We start from the raw sequence: 22,593 nt of genomic DNA on the forward strand, positions 1-22,593 counted from the left end.
GAAGTCTCACTGGTCTTAAAAGAAATTACTGCTACAACTACTGTTAACACTTGTTATTTAGCATTTAAATCCCAAGGATAAAACAAAATGCCAGGTTTTTGTACGGTAATTATATTATCCTTGAAATATTATCCTCCTGAGAAAATTAACAAACTCAGCATAATTCCCCAGAAGGGAGACAGAAACTGGCAACCTCCATTTTTATCCTCGTGAAGTAACTCACCAAGCTCCATCACCATCAGGAGCAAAGAGTTAGTGGATGTGACAGTGTAACAATGCAAGAAATGCATAAATATAGCATTACAAAAACAAATATGTGCATTTTCTTTTACTGCAGTAACATTATGAATATTTCATTCCTTTTAAGAGATTATGACTGGACCGGAAACGCCAACATATGTCTGCGTACGTCAGAGTTATTACTGTTTTACCTCACCCAGTTTGGATTGGTGAAGTATTTGTTAATGTTTCAGCTTGCAAGGCTGAAACATTAACAAACCTGTTGTGTGATAACATGCTTAATGGGGGGAAAAAAAAGTCTTTTATGTTTTTAACTTTCCCTAACCTCCGATTGGTGATCCTTAACCTTTTTCAGTACGTCACCAGTCCTTCTGAAAGTGGTCCCCCGAGCAGTCAACAATAATCGGTTTATTGTTCACATTAGGACCACATGCAGCATCATGAGACATCTTTCTCCCTGCGGCTTCAAAATCCGTTTCTCAGCAATTGACTGTTTTCAATAATTCTCTCTTTTTCTGTTTATGTCTCCTCGCCTTTCTTTATCCTCTTCCTCACTGTTCTGCTCCTCTTCCCTTCCTCTCTCACCTTTGGACTTGTTATTGTTTATTTCTCAGTCCCAGACTTGCTCCTAATTTTATTATCCTTTATTTCCTGCCTTTGACTCTGCCAAAACTCCCTACTTATCTGGCTCACTAGCCCTCTTTCTCCTATCAGTTCGTTTTCATACCTACTGCCTCCACCCTGATGGTCTAACCAAACTTTATCTCTCTCCATCCTCCCTCCCATTTTGCTACTCGTTCCATCTCGCCGTTTCTCAGCCTTCCTCTCCCTTTTCCTCCCTCCCTTCTCTCTCTTTCTCTGTCTCTTCTCAGATTCTCAGTGTCTCTCTATTCACACCACATCAACAGCTACTGTCCAGACCAAGCTTTGCCAGGGATGTTTATTTCATGCTTTTATCATACGGCAGCCTAATGACGCATAATTGCTTCATTTGCTTAACGAGCTGGGAGCCGGGGGCCGACACAGCCGGACTCGACCTGATCTGCCATCATCAAACTGAAAGTTGAGCGAAGAGGCAGATCTGAGAGTGGGACAGACAGGCAATAGAGACAGTAGACGCAAGACTTTTTGCAGGAGTTTAGATGGAAAACAGGAGCAAAAAAACCCTCCAAAACAGAGCCGTTGGATAGATTTATGTTGCAGCTTTTTTAAACACACAGATTACACTGAAAAAATTTATTTTTGTTAGTTATGAATAGAAGCAAGGTAGAATGGAGGTAAAAGGTGGAAAAAGCTAAAAAGTACTTTAGAAGTTAAAGAAAAGTATGTCAGGAGAGGACAACCAATAGTTGGAGTAATGAATTAAAGTTCAGTAAAGTAGATTTTAGTTGAGAGTAGATTTCTGTACGGAATATGGCATTTTGCCAGTCTTGCAAAGCATGTAGTTGAAGTTGAGTGGAGTTCAGTAGAAATTGGTTTTTAGAAAGACGTTTTTTAGAAGGGAACACATCAAAGAGTTCCAAGGAGCAAAGGATAAACTGTCTGGAAATGGATCTTCTCGGGACTTTCTAAAAGAAAAAGAAGAACCTCGGGAAGTTTTAAGGAGAAAGCAATAGAGAAGAAACTAGAATAACCTGGACTGTAAGTCGAAGCCATGGAGCTGCTGGAGGCATTCTATCGAAGGAAGCTCAGGAAGAAGCAGAAGAAAACGGAGCTGGGCCGGTCAGACGGGACCCTGTGTCGGTCACCGTCGGAGGCCAGCGTCAACAGCCTGGCGACCGGCCTCATCTCCAAAGTCCTCAGATTCACCTCCAGGTAAAACAGGGACATGAGTAATTTATGTCCTCAAAGATGAAAGACAGGTTAATGAAAACAGGCCAGAATTTGGTTTGTTTGAGGTTAGGAATGGTTGCGGTTTGCTAAAAGACTTGTGTTAAAAGTTTGTATAGTTTAAACAAAATTCAAGCTTTGCATGTACACAGTACTTGCAAACCACAATCAATAGTCAAAGAGGATGAATGGATATTTTTAAAGATTGTTTTCTGGAATTTTTTGGCTTTATTGGATTGCGTGGCAGTGAAAACAGACAGGAAACTGAGGAGAAAGAACAGGAAGTGCATCTGAGAGATTGTGATAAACTTAGGTTCATATTGCTGTGCTGCTTATTCAAAAATATTGAAGTTGACAACTGTAAAATAAAACCTTAACTAATATTAGAACATCTTAATCCATCTATAAAAATTCTTAAAAACGCAGTGACTTAGAAGACAAGAGAAAAGTCATTAATCTAACTTGTGTTAAGTTGCAGGAAGCCTGAATTGTTAATTGCTGATAAATCTAAGAAAACTGTAGCCACCTTTAGCCACAGCCCAGAGAATCTCAGAAATCAAACAAACAATCAGGGCTACGCATCGATAATTTGGATAAAGGTTGCAGCCAGATTTTCAAATTTTAGACCCTCTGTCGAAATGTTTATGACTTGCAGTAACATTGACGACCTCACCAGTGACCTTTTTAGGGTCTCAGAATCTTCCTTTTGGAGATTTTCCATCTGAATTCCTGCATACAGAAATTGTTGGTGGAACCCACCCTAAAAAGAAAACCTCCCTGTTCAGTAACATAGTAATGGAGTTATTTTATCTGGTCTCTTATTGGAGTTTAATTTAATTAATGATGGTCATCATTTCTGGTTAAAAATGGTCCCAAATATGAGGAAAATAGGTAACTGTATCAATGCTTTTATTTTGTGGAGCATTCATGCTTAGTGTCACAGTCACATCCCAAAGGAAGCCCCCACCAACAAGTCAAATCTATCAAGACCAACTAAAATGAGAACCATAAGTCAAAACCAGCAGGACCTTCTCTAAGCTACGACTAAACTAGAACGTCTTTCCTGAGGTTTTAAATCTAATATTGGGATTTGTTAAATAATGTTTGGTGTGTGAGCTTTGAATCTTCCAATTAACTGCAACTGACTTTGTAAATTGTATGGGACAAGGATGATACCGTCTTACTGTGAACACAGGGCCAAAATGAAGATAAAAATACACTTTGTTATACTTTAGAATCAGAGTGAACAGTAGTCAAAGGAGCTTGCAAAGAAAAGCGTCTGGACTTCTTTAAGTTACTTGAAGACGTTTCACCTCTCATCCGAGAAGCTTCTTCAGTTCTAAGGTCAAATGGTGGGGGGGATACTCCCACTAGGTTTATATCTGGGACTCCCCACCATTTGACCTTAGAACTGAAGAAGCTTCTCGGATGAGAGGTGAAACGTCTTCAAGCAACTTAAAGAAGTCCAGACGCTTTTCTTTGCAAGCTCCTTTGACTACGATGACCTGGATGACTGAGAACCTTCACAGAAAGAGTAAACAGTACATTCTCTGCAGAGCTAATAGAAAGGGTGTAAATGTGTATATGTACATCGGTGATGATAAAGTGTTGAGGTATTCCAGTCATGTCCTGTCATTATCCAGGTTCCTGTGGTTCAGAGACATACAGGCTTTCATGTCTCTGTCTCCTACTTAGTCAGATAAAATCATTTCCTGTTTATCTGTGAGCATAAATACAGAGCAGGAGGATATGTCAAATATGAGTATCGGTGGAAATTATTTTAACGTCAGTATCCCTGTAATCATAACTCGTCTGCCAACACGTTCAGAGTATGATGATGGTGATGTGATAACGTTTAGCCCTGCAAACAAAAATATGATAATTATCCCTGAAACAATATCTGTGTTTTTTCTAACCAGCTTCAATATTTACCCCGATTTAGTGTGTTTGCATGTGAGATTCAAAAATAAGTTGTGGGAAATCACGACAGTAAAGACACCGGTTTATAATTTTTACATTCTGGCTTGTGATGGAGTCCATTATAGCATTTTCCAACCTTAACTACTTTATATGCTACTGAGGAGCTAAACTTTTATTTTGACTCTGTGGCTGTTTTTTTTTTTTTTTTTTTTTTTCACCCTGGACACAGTCTGTTTGACCTGCTCCCCTCAGGCAGGAGGCTCCGGTCCATTCGCACCAGAACCTCTCGCCACAAGAACAGTTTCTTCCCCTCTGCTGTTGGACACATGAACAATAACCACATGACTGTCCCCGCCACTAACACATGACACTACGCTGTGTCACTGCATCATTTCATGTCTGGCACTGATCACCACCTGCACTCATGTATATATCTTTCTACGTAGCACTCTTAATTCTTATTCTCATGTATATATCTCATGTATATCTCATGCACATATCTTTCTTTCTACATAGCACTTTAATTCTTATTGTTTGCACTGAAGCACCGCAGCAAATTCCTAATGTTGTAAACCTCAACATCTGGCAATAAACCCCATTCTGATTCTGATTCTGATTCTGTTTTAACTGCTCTCATTTCAAACTTAACTATTAATATTGTAACCTCCAGGTAACAGGTATGCAAAGCTTTAAAATAAATGTAGATGCAGAAAAGATTACTTTGCTAACGAAATCTACTAAAATGAAAGATTGTGCCATCATGAAACATCCACATAACTTTAGTTTTCACTTGTTCTTAATTCAGTTTGACTCTGTCTAACATAAAACAAGTCATCATAGGTACTGCCACTGATCTGAGCCCAGAGCGTTAACCTCTAAACAACCACCCAAGGTATTGTTAAGCTTGCATTTAGCCACATGTTAGAAAGGTGCTGCCTGTCAAATAAAGTCCTGTGTTATTTGATCTAACAGTTCTTCCAAGATTTTCCTTTCGGTTTGAAATATACTTAAAATATCATAGGAGGACAGAAATTATCCCAAACTTAATCCTAAAAAGGAATGCTAAATTGAATATCTTATCTAGAAGTTATAACAATGTGACTACACATATTAGAGAGCTAGTCACCTACTGGATTGTTAAACATTAAAACACTGTAATGAATGACCACTTGGAAGCTGTGTCTTAAAGCATTTCATTGTGATTATTACTTTTTATGTGTATTATTAAATTTCCTGGTGTTGTCGTCCATTCATTGAAACACTTCAGTAACTTTTTTCCTTCCTTGGAAATGGAAGAAAGAGGCAGAGATAGGCAGAAGGTGAGTCAGATCTCAGTGGAATGAGGCCGTGCAGCTGTGTGCGCATGTGGGAGGACGCAGTGGGATAATATTTAATGCTGAATTGATCGGGGGGGTTCCATCTCTGATAATAATCTCTTTTCAGGGGTTGAATCCCTACAGTGATTTGAAGCATCTAATGGCTCTATGAATGAAGATATGTGCAGAGTGAAAGGGGACAGATATGGTTAAATTATAAACTGGGAATGTGGTTTAATGTTGTATGTGGTGCAGCTTTTTGTAAAAATCCTCACTACTACCTAATACACAGCATGTATATGAGAATTACATAAGAACTGTCACTGTGCTACATTAAAATTAAAGTTTTAGAAAAAAAAATTGCAGTTAGTGTGAGTACACCAACATCTGTTTAGCTCAAAGTACAGATGAATTTGTCAACTTTGTCTGAGGTCAGCCTAACAGTGTCGCATGAAGTGAAACCACTACAGAAGAACCAAAATTCAGATTCACTCAACAGAACCAAGAAATGTTTAACAGGCCCCCCAAGCAACAAAAGAAAAAGAAATATTCTGGTTTTATCCATCAGTTTATCCATAGCTGATTCAACTTTCTCAGAGAAAATTGGGCAAAAAATGTGCTGTTTTGGATCATTGTTAACCTTCCAGTGATTCATGATCCTCAAGAATCCAGAAACCAACTGAACTGCTGAAATATTTAGTTGATTGGTTAAATATGATGCCACAAATCAAATTATGATATCATATAAACAAGAGCCCCGAGGGAGTTGCCTGTTTTGCCTATCTGTCATGACTTTTTGGAAGAATTTCTCAATCATATGATGTTTCTTTTTTTTCTTTTTTTGAAAAAGAACATTTAATCCTCCATACAGCAAGACGATTGTTTTGCAAGAACGTATGAAAAGAAAGCTTTTTGTTCTGTCCATTTTGCAGATGCTTGAAAAACGTGTGTAACCAATGTGTAACAAGCAGCTGAGCAGCTGATTCATTGTTTGATTAGAGTGAAATGTAATGTGATTCCTGTATTGTGTTGCTTTTAAATGCATTACCCACAGGGAGGTTGGGCTCAGGTTATGGTTGGTTAAGATTGGTCTGAGTTAGATTTAGATTAGGGTTGGGCTGGATTTTGATAATGGTGTCTTACCTGAATTCGTACATTAGGCTTGGATTGGACTGGAGTTTGGTTAAGATTTGAGGGGTTTTGGGTAACAGCTGGGTTGGATTTTTGATGATAGTGGTTGACCTGGAACTGGGTTAAATTAGGCTTTGTGCTTAGCTTTATCTTGGACTGGGGGTTAGATTAGGATTGGGTTTATATTGAATTTGAGGGCTTTGCTCGGATTGGATCGGAATTTAGGTCACAATCGGGTCTGAGGTTGAATGTTGCGGTGGGTTGGGTTTTAAGTTAGAATAGTTTTTGGTTTGGTTGATAGCGGCTGAGCTGGAACTTTGGTTAGGTTTTATCTTTAGCTTTATCTTACATTTGGACCCTGGATTAGGATCGGCTTGGACTACAGATGGGTTTGGGTTGGGGTGAGTGTAGATGATAATGGCCAATCTGGATTTGCGGATAAGTCTTGGAGTCTGGCTTGGATTGGGATACCTGGGTTTGGGTTGGAATGGGTTTGGATGATAGTGGCTGATGATGTTAAAGTCTGGTCAGAAATAGAGGTGAGGCTGGCTTACCCTGCACTATCCTTCACAGCTAACTAAACCCTGAAAACACACTCTTAATCACAGCATTTAGAAATGGAGGTCACACTGTCCAGTACTTCACACACTCTAAATCCCTCTCTCTGTTTTCACCCTACAGACGCACTGAGCCGGCATCTCGTCCTCATTCATGGCATTCATCGAAGCTCGATGAAGGCCAGCAGGAGCTGGACCCGGGAGCAATGGACAGCATGAGCAGCAAGTGGCACCACAACTACCACGCCAGGTTAGTGTTTCTTATATATATCTAATGATTATCTAAGCCCCTGATGTTCAGTATATTATCATTTTCACCATTTCCTGAGTGAGATTTTGCTCAAGTTTTGATTTTTAATTGAATATTGTCAGTTCATGCTGGGATATGTCATTAAACCAAACATCCTCCTGTTTCAAACAAATGCATCTTCATTACTGGCCTCAGATATCTGGTCATCACTACATATGAAAAAAGTAAATCTCCTTTCTTTTAACATTTCAAACATCCAGACATTAAAGAAGTTAATAACTGGAGAAGTCAGTAGAGTCAAAGATAACTTGACTTGTAGATTCAGTGGATGCTTGTTCTTGGAGGTAGGAAGGCAATAATATTGTGGTAATTAACACATATACACATTTATGCTCATTCCAGTAAATGCGATAACAGCACTTGAGCTGCTGATCATCAGCTTTAGAACTGCGTTTACAACCAGCAGCTGTGGCAAATAACCCTCCTTACAGGCGCACCCTGCAGGTAATAGCACTTATCGATCTGCTGTCAAAATAAGAGCCTGAGACCTGCCTGACCTCAAACATTTCCAGCACAGTCTGAGGACATGTTTAGAAGTCTGGATTGTAGGTTTACTCAACACCACTATCTGTAAGTCACTCAGAAGGTCAAAGTTCATGGTTGCAGACACTCACGTGATGTCTTGTGTCTCATCTCAGGCCAATATACATGCATAGTCTAGTCTAAAGACCCCGTGTGATACAGCCACGCTTCCTTCATTTTTGTGTTATTTAAAAGCTAATCTTATTTTACAAAATGTTATTTATAAATTTTGCCTTAGAATGTTGGTGTTTCTTTTTTTGTCATGACCAACTTAATGTTTAAGACCCTGTGGTGCATAACAGAACAGACAAGAGACACAGCTGCTTATTGCTGTCTCACAAAGGATGTGAACTTTGACCCCCTGAATCCTGGAGTGTCTAAAAGCCAGTTTGTCTGCACCACTAGCGGCCTCTGAAGTTCCTTTTATATCCATGCTTAATGATCTACTACACTCTGAAATGTGTAGTAGAAACCTATGCAACATTTGGACTTGAGCTCGGTCGACACTTTCCTAATGAGTTCATGGGCTCAGTCACTCATTTCGGGTCATAGTGAATAAAGCATTGCGTATTTGGTAAATTTTGGTTAACCCTGAGGTTTCTAAAGGAGAATTATATGAGGTGTGTTCAGTGATGAATGACTTGCCATTGACAAGCAGATGGAGAAAAAAGACATTTTGAAGCTTGAGGCTTCAAAACAGAACGTTGTCCTTCAGTTCTTGTTTTATTTTGAAAGTTAGAGCCTCACGTGGCTTTCTGTATTTTTACTTCTTCCTTTGTTTGTTTTATTTGGGTTTTTTTTTTCCTATCCTGAGTTCACCTGTTTCTTATTATCCTTCTTTCACTGCTGTGTATTTAATTATTATGTTTCCCCTCAGTCTTTACCAAGTGGTGGTCTCTACTAACCCTGATTCCCTTCTTTTGCATTTTTGTTGTTTTATATCATTTACTGTATTAGCAACAGCCTGCCTCATCATGCAGGGTGTTTATGAGTAATAAAGTTCCTTCTTTTTCATCCACCTTTCTCCATCTGTCTGCATACTTGGATCCACTTTAGTCCTTTCTGAAGAATGGTGATAGTAGCTGACATGGCTGAACTTGGACATTTTAACATGAGACTCACATTTGAAGCCAGCACTGCCACTTTCACATTGGCTGAATTTTTCATCCCCCAGAGGTTGCCCTTTGGCTGGAGCCTATCACAGTTGACACTGGAGGTCACAGGCACCATGGCCAGTTAACTTTACATGTTTTATGTGAAGTGGACCTGCTGGTCAAAGGAAGTTACATCACTGATTCTTTGAAGCACCAGTGAGAGGGAAAATAAAAGCCTCTGATGTGGCTGTGAGGGAGAACGGAGCATTGGCGTTCCTTAAGCCCACCTCCCCCCTCTTTTAGGTCCCATGGAAACCCCTACTCATCCACCCACACAAACACAAACCCACATACACTCACACACTTGGTTGTCCTGATGTAGCATAATATTTTTTGCATTCCTTAATCCCCTGAGTAGAGGTGGGATTAAAACACAGAGAATGAGACATCCAGCTGACGAAGAGATGGATGCTGAAAGTGAAGTTAGACTCACAGAAGTCCGTGAACACAACCAGACGCTGTCCTCTTTTTCCACAGTCGTAATCGCATTGTGTTCGGTTGAAGGACTTGGTGGGTCAAACTGTGACGTCAATGCACATTTACATTCCAGTCAGTCATTCAGAGTGAGGTAGCGGTGCATTCGGCTGCGGATCACCAGCTTTACAACTGCTGGTTGTAAAGAACGCACACCTCATCATGTCGGCGTTCTGGCCCTTTTTTTCTCTAAGAGCCTGAGTCACTTTCAAAGAGATGCTACAATGCCAGTCTGAGCAGTGTGTCAGCTCTCCACTCGAGCATAAGACCGAACATTTGTGCTGTGCAACAGGGGCTTCTTCAGGATGCTTTTTTTTATGTGGGGTGGCACGAACAAAGTAAGGGGAGCACGGGAAATCAGAATATTTGATCCTAAATAAATTCAGGGTAGAAATCTGGTGTAGAAAACACAGGCCAACGTTTTCAGGCTTGTGCAGCTGGGTGCACTCATACAGTGAATGTTTTGCAGTGCCACTTTTGGAAAGTTTGCAAGATCTGCAGAGTAGAGTTTATGTTACTGGAAAGTTTTTTCAAGTATTTTGCAAAGTGGTGAAACAAACCTTTCTGCTTCAAAATATACTTAAAGCAAAAGTGCTCATTACACAGAATCATTAACATGGATCACAGTTATTGATTTATTAATGTTTATGTCACTCTAATGTAGCATTTGGAGTTGATTTAATCACGTATGTACAACTGGGTAACTTTATCTATAATATAAGCAGTAACTAAAGCTCTAGAATGGATGATATGGGGGAGGGGAGAAAAAAAGCTTTCATCTCACCTTCAACAACAATCCAACCATCACAGAAATGTATCGTTACCAAGAGCCATTCAATGAGATTTCCAACGTTATCAACACCATCTTCTCTTTCTATATGTTTCTAAAAAAATAAATGATGATCCACGCCACTGTGAGGGGGGACAGTCTCTTATACTTGAAGAGATTCATGCATTCTGTGAGAAAACATTTGTTCTTGTTGGGATAATTTCCTTTAAACTCACTCTTTATCTCATTAGTAGTAGTTACATGCATCAGTATATTACTACAGCACTATACAGTATATCTCCCCTTACTATATGATTTCTCCCAGAAAGTCCTTTAAGAAAAAGTCTAATTCTGCAGTAGGCAGATGGTGCGAATCATACAACTGTGGCACATCAAGCCACAGCTAACCACCAGCGCAGCTGATCCAGTTAATCCACAGCTGCACTGGTGGTTAGGAAAGACAAAACTGTCAGCAGACCATGTCATGAAAGCGTGAGCCCGAGTGAGTCATCTTTCCACAGTTGTTTAAGGCAAACATGACACCAAGAAAGCTAAAAAGACACTTGGAAATCAAACATCTCTTCAAAGAGAGGCTTGGCTTCACTACAAACAGTGCTGAATCAGAGGCAGCAAGCCCATTTGTTGGACTGTGTGAAAGTGTCTCATAAGGAGATGGAAGCATGTTATTGACCACTGGAGTGGTGACTCTTGTGCATAAAAAAGAAATTGAGATGTAATGCGGTGTCCAGATGTTGAGGCTGGGATGTCTAAAATGCCCTTCATGGTTCAAAGTCATCGTCATTGTCCCACTAAGGGAAATTTTGACAAAATAGCTACAAACTAGCAACATCTCCCCAGCCTCAGCTGTCCTTTGTGATTGGTTCTAATTAGATTTTACTGAAATGAAGCACTAAATGTAAGAGTTGTTGTCTCTCAGTGTCTCGACCAACGATCTCTCCGGCGGATTCGACTCTGGCTACCTGAGGAAGAGTCCGGACCAGTACAGCTCCAGGGGCAGCATGGACAGTCTGGACCATCCCCAGTCCTCCCAGCTTCACTCTGGAGCTCAGCACCAGCACTCACTGGCCCACCACAGACTCAGTGGACCCCACCCGGCCTACTCCTCCTGCCACCAGCTGTCCTCAGCCAGGTGCATAAACCAAACACTCCTCAGCAATTGTTAGGTATAAGCTGAAAAGTCAGTCTAACAGCAACTCCAATACTAATTTGTATATAAATCATTTGTCAGTTTTACCTTCAGAATGTAAAACTGACGTTACATTGAAGGCACAAAGAGAGGCATCCAGCCCTTTTTATATATTTTTACTTATTTGAAACATCCAAATGTGAGACTAATGCCAAAGTAAATTACGCTACGTTCACACTGCAGGTCTTAATGCTCAATTCGGATTTTTTGATCAAATCCGATTTTTTTTGTCTGCTTGTTCACACTACAAATAAAATGTGACAGCAAATGCGCTCTAGTGTGAACCCTCAAAGTGGCCCGCATACGTAAAAGAAGACGTCACACACGTGCTCTGTTTTAGACCCAGACCAAACAGTATTGTTTGACTGATGTCCCTTACTATAAAGACTTGTTTCGGACTTTACGTTTCCCAATTTTGCTTTAAGTTGTAAAGTTATTTTGTTATTTACATATGGCCTAATAATTATCCTTATTGCTGTTTCAGAGAGGAGCGGTGCTTCAAAGGATAGTTGCAGATTTCTGTCAGAATCTGCAGATTATACAGTACAAATAAAATGTTCACGTTTCTCCAACATTGTCTTCCAAACAGTTTCACTAACATCTACACTGGATGGCCAGGAAGTGTTCACGATGTCTTCTCGGGCGCTTCTCCGGCGCTGATAATTGGCGTCTGTCTTGTGTCAGTGACGTAAAAGACGGATTTAATGCGACCTGACCGTTCAAACAGCAGTCGCTTTCTAAAACATCAGATATGTATCAGATTCAGTACCACATACAAAAGTGACCCAGATCGGATTTGAAAATATCGGATTTGTGCTGTTCACACTGTCATACCATGATCGGATATGGGTCGCATATCGTCAAAAAAGTTGGATTGATGCGCTTTCACCTGCAGTGTGAACGTAGCCTTAGAGGTCTTTTGAAACTGAATAGCTTCAAAATTTACCTGCTTAGCATGTTGCCCAAATAGAACTTAACCCTAAACCTGGACCTGTCCCTGGTTCAGTCACTGATGGCCTGGTGGTTTTAAAGAGGTTGTCTTTGAACCAATTAAACTTAGGTTACATTTAAGCCACTTGGTAAACCAGCCTAGTTCCAGAAAGTAGAAGATAATGCCTTTCAAATCAAGTTACAGGGATTTGGTGTGCAGTTGGGTTAAAAGCTCTGTCTGGGTATATTAAATGGAGAAAAAAAGTTCCAGAAATATTCCCTAACTCTAAACATGTTACTGACAACCTGATGGATATTACATTAAATCTCTGTATGCTTATCCTTTGAACTAAACCTTAATCAGTGAGATCGGAACTAGTGTCACAGTCTTGAACTACTTGTTGTGTTCCAGGTCGTCCAACAGCATTGAACACTTGCACAGCAAGAGAGACTCTGCCTATTACTCTTTCTCCACTAGCTCCAGCATCCAAGAATACCACGCCTCCACCCCCTCAATCAGCACAGAGCGCTCCAGTTCACTGGACACTGTCCCTCAGAGAGCAGGGGGAAGTGGCGAGACGCACCAGGCTGACATGCGTTACGCCCCGTCAGTTTACGACACCCAGCAGGGCATCTTTCAGGAGCGCGAGCTGAGCTCCAACTCTGCCGTGTTCTTACGTAACAGCGACTCCAGAAGCGGGGGCGGAGCCAGGTCAGGGATAGTTCGAGATCTGGAAGGTAAAGTTTCTGTTACTGGAATGTTTTTCATGTTTTCAGGTATGGTAACTTTGATTCAGTAACGTCATTGTTTGTCCATGGTACTCTTGGTTTCAGGTTCAGTTAGCGGGGTTTGTTACCGTGGCAGCAGCAGCAGCAGCGGTGGTGCACCGGCATCAAACAGACACAGTGTAGGACCAATATGGGCCCCGGCAGCCAACCGTAGCTCCTATGAGAACCTGAAGGGGGCGCCTGCTCCACCAAGGCGCAGTGATAGCTATGCCGTTATCAGGAGCCACGAGAGACCAAACTCCTGGTCCAGTCTGGAGCACGCCAGATCACTACGGTAACCAGGTTCCATGAAGTTAGAGTGAACATTGATTCTCATTCAGTGCTTCACAAATTTATTTGAGCGACACCCAATGTATGGTTTATGACACAGCAACCCTAAATTAACCGTATTGGTCATTTTAATGGTTAATCCAGCAGCATGAGAAGGCTCTTTAATGAAAATGTTGTTTTTAATGTTAAAATACAGTTATTGTTCTTAATAATGCATGTTCAAATGTATTGCTTTAGCAAATAAAAAAAAATCACATTTTTTGATTAAAATGTCAAATTACAGTTACTTACTTGCATTCCTGAACAGAAAAAAATAGTTTTAGTGGCTTAGTGGTGTGCTTGATTAATTTCTGACTTCTCAGAGAAATCCAGTGTCATCATCTTTTATTTCAGTATAATAATTTACTATATTGCACAATATTTCTATTTAATACAATATTGTATCAAGCCATGTGGCTTACTGGATAGAATAAGTCCATTTCACTTTCACTTTTTTTTTCCTTTGAACTTGGGGCACCAAGTTATTGAGAAGTGTTTTTCTTTGAAGCTTTGCCAAGTAAGAATTTAATTATTTTGATTTTACAATGCTTTACAATAACTTGCAGTTTGCAGTGGGAAAAGATGAACTAAACATGTGTCACAATATGATATGTTATGTTATGACACAACATTATAAAATCCAACTTGCCACACTACAGTACTGTGTTCATACATTGTGATTACAATGTGATATCATATGCTACGTAATGGTAACATGGTATGCTTTGTTATGATACAATAATGTGTAATGCAATGTGATATAATTTATCTAAATCTAGAATAATCTAAAATAACTGACATGGAGTGATACAATGCAATATGATACCATGCTTTATGATATTCAGTACAACATATTAAAATATACAACTCTACAATTCAACATGCTGTACCCAAGAACCATCTGCTTTTTATATAGCACATCCTGGTACAACACAATAGATTGGTGCTGCACTATAAGCTGCAGTATGAGTCAATATAATGCAGAGTGTTATTATGTAATACTGTATAATACAGACAGTGTGCAGAATGGCGCCATGTGTTTGTAAAGCAGCCATATCCGATGCAGTAGTGTACTTTAGTTGTGAAATATTTTCTACTTGTGTAAATTGGTAAGTCACTTAAACTATTTTATCTAATCAAAAGTTTTTCAATCTCTCTTAGTTCTCTGCAGAAAGGCTCCTGGCATCACTCCAGTGGTAACGTTGCCTTAGGTAATGACTGCATTTACGTGCTCCGTGAATTAAACATGTAGAAACAGGTTCAAACAAAGACAATGATATATGACATGACTTTTTAGTAGCTTTATACTGTATAGATGAGAAAACTGACTAACTCTGACTGTTGATTCAGCTAAAGGCTCGTATGGTGCTGAGGGTCAGCTCCACACGGTGATGGAGAAGAGTCCAGAGAGCAGCCCCACCACAAGGCCCCGTCAGGGTGGAGGCTTTCCTCAACCCCCGTCCCCTACCGGGCCTTCCTCTGGATCTGCAGGCCCCACGCCACAGGCCAGCCGGTTTATCCTTCCTACCAGCATTTACCCTGTTCCCCAGCCTGAGCCACACTATGCACAGATGCCCAACTCCCCCAGCCCAGGCCCCTGTGGAGTCTACCCAGCCTTGGCCAAGGAGAGCAACCGGCAAACGCAACATGAAGGAGCAACAGAGGGGCAGAGAGATGGAAGGATGTCAGCCACAGAAAATGGATACCAAACTAACACTTCATCCTACCCCCACAGCTCTTACCCAACAGACAGGTGATGGTTTGTTTAGGCTTCTGTGTTTCTTTTTCTTTCTATTTAGCTAACATCTAAAAAATGTTAGCAAAACTGTTCTTGCTTCTCAGAGAAATAACCCCCTCTTTTAATCGTTTTGTTTTTCCCAATACATCCACAACAGTCATGTTTTGCCAAAGTCATAGACATCATGCATTTCTTTCTGGTAGTTTTGAAGCAACATTAGCATTTATTGCATTAAGTCAGAAGTAACCATATTTAGCTCGAGGCGGGGGCCTTAATGTTCAGCTTGGTTATCAAACTGCATCCATCATGATCCAGCTCAGTGGATGCAGTAGTGGAGGTGCACTCTACAGCACCCACGCCCCTAACTTTAAACCTTACTGAAATCCAAACAGGTGGCCCTTCTGTACAGGAATGAAGGGGGAAATTAGCTGATCTTTGTACCAGGCTATGAACATCTAATTTGGACCTTTTTGTGAGTCTTTTGGAGCCAGATTTTGGTGCTCAGAAGAACTGCAGTTTTTGGATAGAACCAGCATTAAAATGCTTTTGGTGGTAATTCAGTCTCATGCTTTTGATAGGCATCAACAGGAAGAGTCCAGCTTTGGACCCTACAACCCACGCATCAAAACTATTGGAGGGGGAACAGAGAGCGAGACAGTGGTCCAAAGAGCCCAGAATCATCAGAGCATCCAAGAGCAGAAACAGGATTTCCATATTCCCCAAAATTACTCAGCCCCTGAAGTCAGGCGCGCATCATCACAGGAGAGGAGCGACCCCTACGCAGCTGTCCAGTCCTTGGGAGACCAAAACAGGTACAGTTAGAGTGGGTGGGGTCTGCGAAAGTTCATGATTGTTCAAGAGATCAGAGTCTGATTTCAAATCAATGGCCGCTTCACGCCTGTGATGTCTTTTGATCTCTTTTCAGATCAGTAGACCAGTCCAGCATTCATTCAGAGCCTGTAGCATCTTCCAGGCTCACCCTTGGACAGGTTCCACCCAACCACTCACCTGGTCAGGCCCAGCCTCAGGCTCCACCCTCTTCTGCCTCACACCATTCTCCCCAGCACCTCAGCGACTCATCCGCTCTGCACTACCAGAACTGGGACCACGGAGAGCAGGACAAAGACAAAGAGCACCCACTGACCCGCCTGGAGCTCGCCCTTGCCGAGGTCCAGCGGTGCGGCAGCCCTGAAAGCAATGCCCCCCAAGGGCCCGCTCGCAGCCTCTCTGTTTTGGAGAAAGTCAGTCGCTTCGAACGTCAACAACGCAACGGAAAGCAGCGCAGTCACAGCACCTCACACAACAAGGCCCATCTACGGGTAACTGCAAACAAGATTAAAATATTTCTTCTGATGATCTCAGAAGTGAAAAGGCTTCCTTATGCTTAGCTTCTTTCAATACTTTATGCTTCCTTATTCAGAATCAGATCACAGACAAAGGCCGCAGCGCTCCTTGTGGAACAGAGGACCTCAGAAACATACTGGAGAGAAGCACCAAGGGCATCAAAGTCCAAAGGACTCCGAGCTACAGAGGAGGCAGCAGTGAGCATATGAAACACAGGTAGAGTAATTCTGAAAATACAGATGAGTATATAACTAACTACTGGTCTAAAAAGTGTTGGTTAAATTTCCGTGTGATGTTCAGAACTCCAACAGATCCAGTTTCAGCCCTGCAGAGGAGTCGCAGCAGCTTCCATCTAGATGGATCCAAGGAGGAGGACAGCAGCAAGAACTTACCCTGGAGACAGGAAATCCAAGAGATCATGGCCCCAATGCAGGACACATCCACAAACAGGTCCTTTAACAAGTCATCACAATGGCACATCCAACATCCAACAGCTCAGTGTGATGATCCTGATCCAAGAAATGTCTCTCCAAACAGATCTTACAGGGACTCCTTGAAAGACGCCCAGTCTAAGGTCCTACGATCCACCTCCTTCAGACGGAGGGACCTCACCTCATCGGGCAGTGCCCAGCCTGCTCCAGCTCCTCCTTCTGTCTCCTCCCCTGGCAGCCAGCAGCCTCCACCCGTCCCTCCCAAATACCACTCACTGGAGAAAAAAGGCCCCACGACCATGCCAAAGCCACGGGGCATTGTCATCACGCCACAGTCACAACCTCTGGTCACTTCCGCTCACACACCCAAGGAGAGGCACTTGGTTACTCCCGATGTTCGAGGCTCTAGCCCACCACCCCTCCCCAGCATCCCACCCGTTGGACAGCCTCCTTCACGGCGGATTTGTGGCCGCAAGCGTTTGACGGCAGACCAGAAGAAGCGCTCATACTCAGAACCAGAGAACATGAATGAGGTTGGGATTTCTGACCCAGAGACCATGTCCTTATTCCGGCGTGGAGGAGGTAAGATTTCCAATTTTTAAAAGCAAACTCCTTTTGCCCTTGTGTGGTAAACAAATTATTCAAATGATTCCAGTTTAGTTACTTTGCTGGAAATGCTGAAATCCATTTTTTTCTTTCTCTTCCAGAAACCAGTGTGGCAGACCGTCGGAAGGTGTTTGAACCTGCTGCAGGTTCTGTTGGGAGTGGAGCTTCTCAGAATGCCATATCAAGGCCCGACTTGCGACAAGTGCAGCAAGAAGCTCTCGCTAAGTACATAGAGAGGAAGAGAGGCGTGAGGAAAGATGAGGGAGGACAGAGGAGCATCTCGAGGCCTCGCAGTGCTTATTTTCAGCCTGAAAATGTTAACCATGCAGGTGGGTGCAGGTGCCTGGTAAAGTATCCAGGCAGAAAGGTGGAGCAGTGAGGTTTGATACATGGATAAATGAAAGGTTTAAGTGAGAGGTATAAGGCAAATCACTTTTCCTCCTTTCCTTTGTCTTCAGCCTCCTCCTGTTACTCAGACTCCCTCAGCCTCTCCTCCGCTTCCAGCCTGCTCTCCCTCCAAGACCCATGTCCAGCTTCTCCTCAGGGGGAGAAGCACCCCAACTCAACTCTTCTTCCTGACCTGCGGAGCCACCAGTCTAACTTCTTCTACCCAGGCAGGGTCACCACACCGAGGCCACCAGCTCACCCACCATCAAGGTATGCAAGAACAGGCCCCAGCTGAATCTAATTCTCTTAGTAGCATTGTTTAGGACACTTTGGTGGCTCCCGATTTTATAAAACGTTAAATCTTCTCCTGCTTTCTTCTCTTAGCACTCCTTCTGGCTCAACTCTTGATCAGATCTACCAGGATCTTGTTCCTGAAGCAGAGCTCAGGAGACACAGCCAGTCATCCATCAGAGAGCCGAGCCTGGGCCGTGAACAGCAAGTTGCAGAGCCTCAAGTCAACCGGGGACTGTCTAAGCAGCTCAATGTTGCTCTGCAGAAGGCTGGGTCAGTTCACAAAACAGGGAAGTCAGCCTCAGCTGAGAATCTCCTGGAGCGATCCGAGGACACGCGAGCCCCCCCTCAGCACTTTCGCTCTCGTTCATCCCCCATCATGGAGAGACTAAATGAGGTAACGCTCTGCTCCGCTGCGGTGCTCACAGCGGTTATTGTCGTGAATGTAGAGGCAAGAAATCATTCTTTCAGGCAGACAAGGAAAAAGCAGCCAATCTCGTGCCAGCACACCAGCTTCTAGTTCAGATAGCCTTCTACTCATCCATTTGCCAAATCTCACATAGGAAGCTGCAGCGCATCTACAAGCCACCTCCACCCTACCTCCTCCTCTTCATGAGCTATCTGTCGTATCTGCTTCCTGCTCGGTTCTGTATGGGAGGTCTTCCTTTCCTTTCTTTATGCCTTCCCTGTTTATTTATATGGTGGTCCTTAATTAACTATAATGAACATATAATAAATAAAATTACAGTAATAAGTATATCTTAAAAAATTATCATTTTAGAGATTGATTGTCATTTCTGTAATAGGAAGGATCTTGCAGTTATATGCTAATAACATTGGGACTTTAGAAATAACAAATAACACAGCATCTCACCTTTTCCAGCTTTTTCCCATCACTCTGTCGATCATGCCGACCATCAAGCGTCAGGTTAAAAAGATCAGAAGATGCACATCAAGCGCCCTGCATGCAGCCACCAGCTGTGACATCACAATAAAACAAAGTTTTATTTTCAAACTTCAAGATTCAAAAGGCAGCAGCTGCCAACTTAACCCATTGTGAGATAGTGATTTGAAAATGTAGTGTAAGGATAATTAAACTGTAAGTGAAGTGTTGAAGGTCCATATGTCAAACATTATATTAATCCAATATGTCAAAATAGAAATAATAATATTTCCCAAACAGGAGTGAAACTGTCTGTTATTTTGGTTACATAACTATTAGGAAACAGAGAAACAAAGCCATTTTTACTTAGAATTGTTTAAGTCAATGTTTGCAGATGATACAAATAATATAGCTATAATCAGCGTCTGTCCTAGAGAGGTTTTTGTGTTCCAGCGACTCAGAGAGCACGCTATAATCCAAATATAAAAAAGGGTTTGGGAAAACAAGCAGCTCAGCCTTTGCCAACAGAGACTTCAGCGTCATGTGACCCAGCCCGGTGCTGCAGAAGCCAATGAAACAGGAATGCATTACTTTGTAATGTAAACTGAGTATTTCTGCAGCTTACTTTTAGATTGTCACAGTGAAAGATAAGATAATTCACGTCGCGATAATAAAACACTGCAGTGTTTTGGTGTCTGATAAACCTTCATGAGTCTGTCACTTCGTTCCCTTCCTCCACTTTGGCCTAAAGAGGCATTCATGGACCTGTTTGTATTTCCACTTATTTGATCACATTTGCACCAGAGTCACACAGGAAATAGCCCAAATCCTCAGGGTTTCCTGTGAGGTGCCAGTGAGCCGGGATGGTGACTGGGCGCTGTCTGATGCAGATGATAAGAAACACAAACACACACACACGTGCTTACATGCATCTTAAAGGAATGCTGTAACGGATAAATTCATCCTTTATCTCCTTCAGTAATCAGACCTGCCCGTGTCACATAAACATCATTACAGCTCAGTCCAAGTTGAGGGTTTGAGTTAAATTTACCTCTTTTTTTCCAGAAATCTTTTAATGACAGCCAAAGGCTGGATCTGAAATGTAACATCTTCTAATTACTGAAGCTAGAGGCTAAAATGCAACCTAACCCTAAATCCTGCCTTTAAGTGGTGGATGTTAAGGGGTTAAATTTAAGAACTTTATGTTCCCGGATCGTTGCCGAAACATGCCAAAGGAGAGTTTACAGGTCAAAGTCGGCTTGCTGGAGAGACATCAGTGCATGTGGTCTTAATGTGTGATAAGGTCTGTGGTCAGACTTGTGATCGCTGATGGCGCTGTCTGGGTTTTTCAAACAGCTCAGAGACACAGGAACAGGAGTATTTAGTGTTTCTTGCTAGTCTTGATTTATAAAGCCCAAGAGCTCAAAGAATGGCGTTAAACATGAGAGAAACCCCTTGATTCAGATAAGGATAATTCTACTGTACACACACTGTGATTTATAAGAACAGAATGATTTCATTAAAGTAAATAAAGTGATTACACATTACACCTGGTTACTGCGACTGCAGTAATCAGTTTTGTAACTAAACCATGGCAGACTCAATGACATTTCCATGCTTTTCAGAATTCTTTATTACTACACACACGTTTGCTGTTCACAGCAGCTTCCAGCCACCAGCCGAACACACATCACCAACAACAACACCTGACAGGACTCTTTCTGCCAGTGATGCGTGATTGCAGATGCCGCTCGGGTGCCTCCGCCTCTCCTGCAGTGGCACCGCAGACCATGCCACAAGTTTATTATTATTATTATTATTATTATTCAGCAACCAGATCAAGGCAGAACCCTTTAATTTATCATCTCCATCTGCATCTAAACCTGGATAATCATAGAAAGAAATTGCAGAAAGCATCTTCTGGAATTTTAATGTCTTAAGTTCCACCAGGTCACCAGGGGCCTGCTTTAAGGTTAGGTTTTACCCACATAGAAACTAGAAAATTTCATTTTTGCTTTTTTGCTTTTGCATTCTCTGTTTTCAAATATTTCCATTTGGGTGACCCTAAAAGTGGAAAAATCTATAATATATAAAAGGTTATTTTGACATTAAGGTGCCAGTGACTCCTTGGATATCAAGAAGTAAAACTGACTTCTTGTACTTGACCTTAATGTGCCAAGGGTTTTTAGAGGTTATAAGCTTTGATTTGGCTAAACATACATACATTAATATGTATGAAACTACAAGAAATTGATTATTCCACTTTCTCTCTTTGTGTTTCAGGACTTCCTTCCAGACGATGTCCGGATGTTTGGCGTCTTCATCTCGGAACATGAACGCTGTGCTCTGGCTGCCGACAGGTACGCCGCGTTTCTATGACCACCATGTCTGGGTTTCACCTGGTGGGTTCTTCTGGTCCTTCATTACTATCTTCCTGTCATATGACCATCAAGGATCCATAACTTTATTTACAAGTACAGCACCGTGCAAGTGATTTCTTGGTCCTCATACAGCCCAGTGTGAGCTCAAGTGGGTCAGACAATCAGTAAAACAAAAGCATAATAACCTAACTTTGCTTGTAAATGAGTAAAAAGAATTCTGCTAAGACAAGAATTCTGCTATTTGAAGTGTCTGAAAGTTTAATCAGTCTTCATCGATGCATAATCAACAAAAGTTAAGATCCTGAACGTCTCTCTGCAGAGCCTTTTCTCTGGCGATTCGTTCAGTTTAGTAGATAAGGTTTAAAATGTGACTAAGGACTGAGGGATCGTGGGAATTCAGGTTCATTGCTGAATGCGGTATTTTAGCTCTCTTCCATAAAAGGCTGTGGACTCTCAGACTGTGCTTGCTTTAGGCTCTTTGCTATTTTAAAATCATCTTGTGCCCAGCTGTTGGCATCACGGAGAGAAGGACACATTTAGGGGGAGAAAGAAGGAAAGGAGGACTGGATATAAAGGATATAAGGGATTGGGGGTGATGGAGGCACAGGGGCAACAGCTAAAGGAGACACAGAGCTAAAGGAGAAGGTGAAAGGAGATATGGGTGAAAGGAGGAACAGATGACATGCAAGAGTTGAAAAGGATGAATACGGAAGGTGGTGGTAAGAAGGAAAGAAGAGGAGCAACTGAGAACCAGTAAAAGTTTTAAAAAAAAGAGGAAGGAGGGTGTAAGAAGGTTTTACAGCTTTACTTCTTCTGTTCTTTAGAAATGAAACTCCAGGCAGCTTTCTGAAAAGCTTTTAGAGAAAAAGAAGGGAGTATCTGTTGTATGAAATGAGAACAGGCAAGGGGAGGTATAGTATTTAAAGTTGAGAGGAGGGAAGAAAGGGTATAAAGTTACAAAATGAGGCAGAAGATTGGCCTTCTCGGAGTTCAGGGTGGAGAAAGAAAGAGAAGAAGGAGTTAAATAAGGGAGGAATGAGGAGTTTTTAAGAAGCAGGAAAAACTCCCTGGCAC

The 22,593-nt window shown here is 41.8% G+C and overlaps 1 protein-coding gene across 4 annotated transcripts in view; it reads left to right on the plus strand.

Annotated features, from left to right (window-relative positions):
• The window catches only part of shroom3 (shroom family member 3), a 78,681-nt gene that overhangs the window by 42,311 nt on the left and 13,777 nt on the right, over positions 1-22,593 (plus strand). For 3 of the 4 annotated variants that reach the window (XM_076886266.1, XM_076886268.1, XM_076886267.1), the window contains 15 exons: positions 7,119-7,244; positions 11,161-11,373; positions 12,773-13,098; positions 13,195-13,423; positions 14,620-14,669; positions 14,809-15,211; positions 15,775-16,008; positions 16,122-16,515; positions 16,617-16,756; positions 16,841-16,990; positions 17,078-17,553; positions 17,679-17,906; positions 18,036-18,234; positions 18,349-18,652; positions 21,422-21,498. In XM_076886266.1, coding sequence (XP_076742381.1) covers positions 7,119-7,244; positions 11,161-11,373; positions 12,773-13,098; positions 13,195-13,423; positions 14,620-14,669; positions 14,809-15,211; positions 15,775-16,008; positions 16,122-16,515; positions 16,617-16,756; positions 16,841-16,990; positions 17,078-17,553; positions 17,679-17,906; positions 18,036-18,234; positions 18,349-18,652; positions 21,422-21,498 — 3,549 coding nt within the window. Of the gene's footprint in view, positions 1-707; positions 2,056-7,118; positions 7,245-11,160; positions 11,374-12,772; positions 13,099-13,194; positions 13,424-14,619; positions 14,670-14,808; positions 15,212-15,774; positions 16,009-16,121; positions 16,516-16,616; positions 16,757-16,840; positions 16,991-17,077; positions 17,554-17,678; positions 17,907-18,035; positions 18,235-18,348; positions 18,653-21,421; positions 21,499-22,593 lie in introns of those variants that run through there. The other variant, XM_012915873.3, reaches the window with a different exon arrangement.

The sequence above is a fragment of the Maylandia zebra genome, linkage group LG7 (genome assembly GCF_041146795.1).
Source record: "Maylandia zebra isolate NMK-2024a linkage group LG7, Mzebra_GT3a, whole genome shotgun sequence".
Classification (NCBI taxonomy): Eukaryota; Metazoa; Chordata; class Actinopteri; order Cichliformes; family Cichlidae; genus Maylandia; species Maylandia zebra.